This window comes from Xyrauchen texanus, chromosome 50, assembly GCF_025860055.1.
Source record: "Xyrauchen texanus isolate HMW12.3.18 chromosome 50, RBS_HiC_50CHRs, whole genome shotgun sequence".
Taxonomy (NCBI): Eukaryota; Metazoa; Chordata; class Actinopteri; order Cypriniformes; family Catostomidae; genus Xyrauchen; species Xyrauchen texanus.
The window spans coordinates 17,306,956-17,313,786 of NC_068325.1; the positions used below are offsets into that span (position 1 = coordinate 17,306,956).

General features: G+C 36.9%; 1 protein-coding gene across 2 annotated transcripts; it reads left to right on the top strand.

Moving 5' to 3' along the window:
* Positions 1-1,042: 1,042 nt before the first annotated feature.
* On the top strand, positions 1,043-3,082 carry s100b (S100 calcium binding protein, beta (neural)). Of its 2 annotated transcripts, none has more exons than XM_052124184.1 (3): positions 1,043-1,190; positions 1,415-1,604; positions 1,820-3,082. In XM_052124184.1, the coding sequence occupies exons 2-3, from the start codon at positions 1,467-1,469 to the stop codon at positions 1,967-1,969; spliced, it is 288 nt and encodes a 95-aa protein (XP_051980144.1). In that variant the 5' UTR covers positions 1,043-1,190; positions 1,415-1,466; the 3' UTR covers positions 1,970-3,082. The 2 variants fall into 2 exon arrangements, with proteins under 2 accessions (XP_051980144.1, XP_051980145.1); XM_052124185.1 differs by having other exon boundaries at positions 1,077-1,190; positions 1,444-1,604.
* The last annotated feature ends 3,749 nt before the right edge of the window (positions 3,083-6,831 follow it).

The window sequence follows — 6,831 nt, forward strand, 5'->3', positions numbered from 1 at the left end:
GACAGACTCACAGTCATGCAACGGCAAGGTACTATCCTAAATTATTTTCAGCGTTGATAATAAAAAATCTAAAAACAAGGTCAGATGCATGATTGGTGGGGGAGATGGAAATCACCCCCTTCACAGCATTAGTGGGACATATCCCCCCGTTCCAACAATTATTATATTTAATATTATATTATATTATATTATATAGTACAGGTTTCAAGTAAGGTGTTACTACATTTCTTCTCAAATTTCACACACAATGAAAAGTTTATATGGATTATAACCTAGACTGTCTATTCATCCTTTAGATGCAATATATTAAATGTTTCGTATTAAAGCTCATATGTATTCATAAATTGATCTTGCCTAAGGTAAAACACACAAATTATTATTCTGTAAAATGCTTTTTTTTTCCCCTTATCAGGTCACAGTCCCTGAAAATGTAATGTTCAGACTGCCAGAAATCAGTGTGTGTGTCTGGGTGTCATATCTGTTTTATAGTCCACTAGTGTTTTGGCCACACGTCTGGCCAATTCTATAACAGAAAAGGATCGGCTAATTAACATGCCACACCACTCGCTTCCTCTCAAACACACCATTGTCCTCCACCGAGATTCCTGACAACAAAACACTTGTGTGAGCTTATGGACAGCAGAACGTCCAGTAAAGATAAAAAAGGGTAAACGTATGGAAAAGAAGACGATCTGGCATGTCTGATTTATTCGTAAAAGACTGACATGATTGTACATGTCCAAGGAAAGATCAAAAAGGTCAGACAAACTTGCTCAATCGACAGTATTTGTCTCTTTATGTTGATTACCTCATCGACTTTTCTTTAAAAAAAGCAAAAATTTAGGTTACAGTGACGCACTTGCAATAAAAGTGAATAGCTAAATAAACATCCTAAATAATGGTTAAATAAAAGTGTTTGGTAAATAGAAATTTAGAAAATGTCATTAGCTATAAACAATACAAGTTGATGGAAAATTGTGTGTGTGCCAATATTAATCTCTTTGTATCTCACTCTGAATGCATTTATGTGTGTTTGTAGTGGAGTGAGAACAGGCACAGAAGCTCATTGGACAGTTGTGGTGATTGACAGGTCAGATTCTCAAAGCTACAAGCCCCTCTGTTACAGACCTATAAATAGACATCCATCTCCCTTTGCTCTGAATCGCCCCATTCCAACACTCTCTCTGCTGGTAAGTCTATTATCATTATCATTACAATGTTTTTGCAGCTACCTTTGCTCTGAGCTTTCTGAACTATTGCAGAGTAATGAGTCGAAAATTACAAGGATAAAAACTAGGTAATTAACAGTCCATAAAGTTAGTCCAAATCTAAAACCTTTGATAAGCATTCAGACTTTCCCTGAAACTGGTTTCAGACATTTTCATATATATTTATTGCCTCAACGTCTACACAGGTCTGTAATATCAACTGTAATCATTCCAGAAAACGCCAAACGCCACATAAAGATGTCAAATTTGGAGGACTGCCTGGGAACTTTTATTGAGGTCTTCCATAAATACTCTTCGAAAGAAGGCGACAAGTACAAATTAAAAAAGAGCGAACTCAAGGATCTGCTCACTAATGAATTTCCAACTCTTATGGAGGTAAGATTACTGTAGTACTGTATGCACACTTTTTCACACTAAACTATCCCTTGAAAGTTCGAAAATCTTGGATTTACAATCAAAGCTTTATGTCGGAATGAATTTTTATGATAGACTTGAATTTGTCAATGAGAAACGTACTTGATTAAGATTTTTAAGCTTGAAAAAGACTTAACGACTTCGCTGTTTTTGTAACTTTTTATTTTATTTTTCAGCATGTGAAGGATCAGGCTACAATGGATGGTTTGATGGAAAGCTTGGACACCGACGGCGACTCAGAGTGCGATTTTCAGGAGTTCATGACCTTCATAACCATGGTTACCATCTGTTGCCATGAGTTTTTCGAACACCATGAAGACGAATGAGTCGAATGCACAGTCTCGAAAAACGTGTCCATTTTTGTAGTTGTCATAAGTCACAATATAGTCCTTGATTGTGTTTTTTCTTTATCATATCATGTTAGAATTGGGGTTTTGTTTGGATGGAGTGCAGATAGATTAGCCTGTTCAACAATTTGTTTGCATTTGGCTCATTATGTTTGAATATGCAGTGACTTAAAACCAGTTTATAATTTATTATGAATCATCGTTCTATTCTTTTGCCTAAACACTTTTTTTTGTCCCTAACATGACCAGCATTATACCCACTGAGCGAAATGCAGACTTGTCATTTCAATTCCAGGCTGATTGTCAAATGTATTTCTGATTAGCTTCAAGCTATTTGGCTGTTATTGACTTATCGAATTGTACTGGAGCTTTCGACAAATCACACCATGCTTTAAATGAGCCACCAAAGCCAAGGGCGTAGATTTGGTTTGAACATTGGGTGGGGTTTGTACATGCTTGGGGGGTACCTCACCCTCACCCTCATCCTCCCTGGAATCTACGCCCCTGACCAAAGCCATGAACTAACTTATCCTTAGTTTGTTTGATGATTATGACCATCCATACATTTTATGTAGTCACCAATCTACATTGGGTCTACATCAAGTTCCCTGCTGAAAACATCTTAAACCAGCATTAACTAGTTTGCTGGTCTGAATCGTTTTCTCAGCCTGGTCGGATCACTGGCTTTACCTGTCGACCTTCAGTAAACCAGCTTGGCCGTGGCTGGAAAACCAGCTAGACCATCTTAAACCAGCTATGACCAGCAAACCAGGCTGGTTTAAGATGCTTTTTCAGGCATTGGTGAAACAAAACTTGTCTTTAATTCCCTGCAAACTTTACAAGCCGAGTTAAACTAAATATATTGGGGCTCATTTACGAAATACAAGCAAAACGAATTTCTGTGTAAATCATTCAGAAATCTTTATGTAATTGAAATCGTTCTTATTTAAATTATATTTAGAAGTTCGTCCTGCTTGTGCCTAAAATTGTGAATGAATGAAATGAAATGTAATGCAAGAGTGAAATGTTGTTTATGAAAGTTGATTTGTTTAGTTTTACAATTAAGATGTTAAATAAAATTCCATAAGTAACTTTACCTTAGTTTTTCTTTATATACGGGGAATAAACAATGAATTTATGAAAATGGTATAGTTTAAAAAATGAAAGTACCATTTAATGCTAATGACTGTCCAAATATGTTCTTGCGTTAAAGGGATAGTCTTTCTTTCTTCTTCTGAACACAAAGGTTTTAAGAAGAATATTTCAGCTCTGTAGGTCCATACAATGCAAGTAAATGGTGTCCAGATATTTGAAGGTCCAAAAAGCACATAAAGTCAGCGAAGAAATAATACATACTACTCCAGTGGTATAATCCATGTCTTCTGCGATATATTAGATGAAACAAATCAACATTTAAGTCATTTTTTACAATAAATTCATGGCAAGATGCACAAAGAATGTGAACGTTGAGATGCATTGTAAACAAAATACTTAAATATTGATGTTTCTCACGCACACCTATACTATTACTTCTGAAGACTTGGATTAAATCACTGGAGTTGTATGGATTACTTTTATGAGCTTCAAAATTCTGGCCACCATTCACTTGCATTGTATGCACCAACCTACAGAACTGAGATATTCTTCTTCAAATCTTTGTGTTCAGAAGACAAAAGAAACTCATGCACATCTGGCATGAGGGTGAGTAAATGATGAGAACATTTTTATTTTGGGGTGAACTATCCCTTCAAGCATTGTAGTATAATTAATTTCTAAATGCTGGTTTAATACTGGTTTAAGATGCATTTTGCAGCAGTGTTTTATCAATATGTTTATATAAACCAACAAAATCACTGAACAAAATGCTTTTGAATCTACTCTTCCAGAAAACAAAAAAAAAAAAAAAAAAACAAGGATATATACAGTATTTCCTCAGGTAGGCAATATCTCTACACAACCCCATGGGATTGTCCCCTGTGTCTTCTATTGATTTAGATGTCCCACAGGTATTCTCATTACCAAGCACCTTCACATCCGTGTGCTAATTAATAGATCAATGGTCGTGCAGACATGCCCAGCAAGAAAAATGATAAATATTGTAAGCACAGAGTCTGATCATGAACAATGTCTCCATCTTAAATCAGTTTACATGGGCTTTTAGCACTTTGCCAATTAGCCACACATTCATATGCATCATACAAAAATCGTGTCATCCTACCAGTCTTTTAAATATTGCCCAAGGACACACTGTCATACTAACAGTGTCCTCTAGGTGTCAGTGTTGTACTATGACGCAGTGACAGACCAAGCGCTGTGGAAATGAGAAATGTGTTTAGGTTGCGAGTGGATGCAATATGATAAAGTTGCTGGATTTATTTGACAATGCAATAAAGCATAAATAAATAAATAAAATGTAAAAAAAAAAAAAAAGTGTCCACAGTATTTCCAGACTGGGATGAGTGCCTCTGGATGATCGCTTTGGCTGAGCTGAGCAAATGAGGCAATGTGTGTGTGTGTGTGTGTGTCTTTGCCCAGCTGGCTGTGCGGTCTAACTCTGACCAGTCTTGCTTCATTCCTGCCAGAGTAGGTAATGTCCCATGAGGTCACTGGATTGGACACCTGGGTGGAGTGTGAGTGGAATTTGGGAACCCAGCTTGCGGCCAAGAGAGAGCTCTGTAGTGGTATAAAATGCAACATTCTGGATCCGAAGTAAAAATAAGCCAGATTTATTTATAAACCTTTTAAGAGAAACCTACCATGAGCTCCGAGGTTAATCGAAGGAATATGCTTCGGTTGAAGCCAACCGTTTGTGTTATTTCACCTTAATTGTTTTTTAAGAAATCAAGTTTATTAGCCAAATTCCTGGTGAAGAACTACACTACCCATTATCCTGAAAAGAACTGCTCCACCAATCAGAGAATCATGGTCAACAAAATGCACCAAAAGAGCTCTGTAGTGACACCCAAACGATACTGAATGACACAATCGAGTTGGTTTGCTCATCTGAATATTTTGCCATACAATTTCAATATATATACTTATAATCAACAACCTTAAATCAATCATTTTAGATTTTTCCACAATTTCTAATTCAATTATGTAATTTGCAATGTTTCATGGGACTGTAGTTCATGGCCTGCTTAAAGACGGGAAGTACACAGTCTTGTACCTTTGTCTTTTTGTCCGATTTTTAAAAGCTTTTTTCTTCAAATCAAAGTTTGTAATGTTGTGATTCACCTCAGAGCTGGTTGCTTTGGCTCATGGCTTAGAATTCTTTCATGAAATTAAAAAATACTTGCGGAACCAAGACAGCTGAAAAAGTGGGCGCGCACTGTTACCCTTAATGGCTACTGCTGGAATGTGCATTTATGACATCACATTCAAGCATATGATGTCATATTAATCCCTGAGAGAAGTTTGGATGTGTAGTAAGGTTGCCAACTTTTTGCCATGCAAATACAAGACGCTTGAGCATACAGAGTGCTTCAACACGGGTCCTCCTCATCCATTTTGCCATCCAACGAGTATGGGGTTAAATTTAGATTTTTATTGAGGATGGGGAACACTAGCACCTCCACCCCTCATCTTAGAGCACTAGCTGCATATGAATTTGTTATGTAAAAGGAGCAGAACAGAGTATGTGTTCGATGCACCTTATTAGAAGAATGCCGTTCTAGGCGAATATAGCGGACCAGATTATGACACACACTAGACGGAAGCATAATGCATATGTAATTAACTTTAAAAAAACATTTAAAGATGTTTTTGAGTGAGCACATTTGCTAAATGGAGACTGAATGCATACAAAATAAAAATAAATAAATAACTGGTGCCTGCCTGCAGAAAATAGAATAAAATGTCAAACAAACAGCCAATATTCTTTTTACATGTTTTTTTTAATCGGAGGTTCTGGAATGATGTTCCAAACCATTCTGTCCCAATTTATCTGCTGGGTTCCCTTGAGAACTTTTCCATTTAAAAACTAGACATTTTATTGTCGTTGTTGCAGTCAAAAACCCAGATTGCAAACAAGCTTTTGAATAGGAACAATGGATTCCTATGCCACTATTCATACAGTATATGGCAAATAATCAGCAAAAAATCCTAAGGATTTTAAGTTGCATTTTATTTTACAAAACATGTACTTTCAGTTTGCAGTGTGGCAAGATGCATTATCCTTCAGAAAGAAGCCAATGCTATCAGGGAATACCATTGCCACAAAGGGGTGTGCCTGGTCTGCAACAATATTTAGGTATGTGGCATGTGTCATCTTGACGTCCACATGAATGGCCTGACCCAGGGTTTCCTAGCAGAACATTGCCCAGAACATCACACTCCCTCCACCGGCTTGTTGTCTTCAAACAGTGTATCCTGGTGCCATCTCTTCCCCAGATAAACAGTGCACACGTACACAACCAAATCTAACTGTGGCCATACTGTATAGTACAATGAGACAAGAAACAACAGTAAAGAACAGACTCATATTGCACAGAATGCAGAAATTTGAAGTACATTTTTCTATAAAATAATAAATAAAATACCAATTAAAAGTCTATATTGTTCTGTTTCACCTGGGAACCACTGATCTAGAATATTCAAAATTTCCCATGCTGCAATCTTTCCTCCCTGTCTCCCCTGTCTCATTCTCTGATGTTCATTGTTTAAATGGAAAGAAAAATGCAAAGGATCTCATAAGCGTGCAGAGATGCTTTCTGGGAGCTGCATGGATGCACATGATATGAGAAGCAAAATTAAATAAAGGCTGATTGTTTTCAGGGGATTATTTAGGAGTTAGTCCTGCACACTCTGCCGGAAACATGACAGCACAAGAATAATTAACC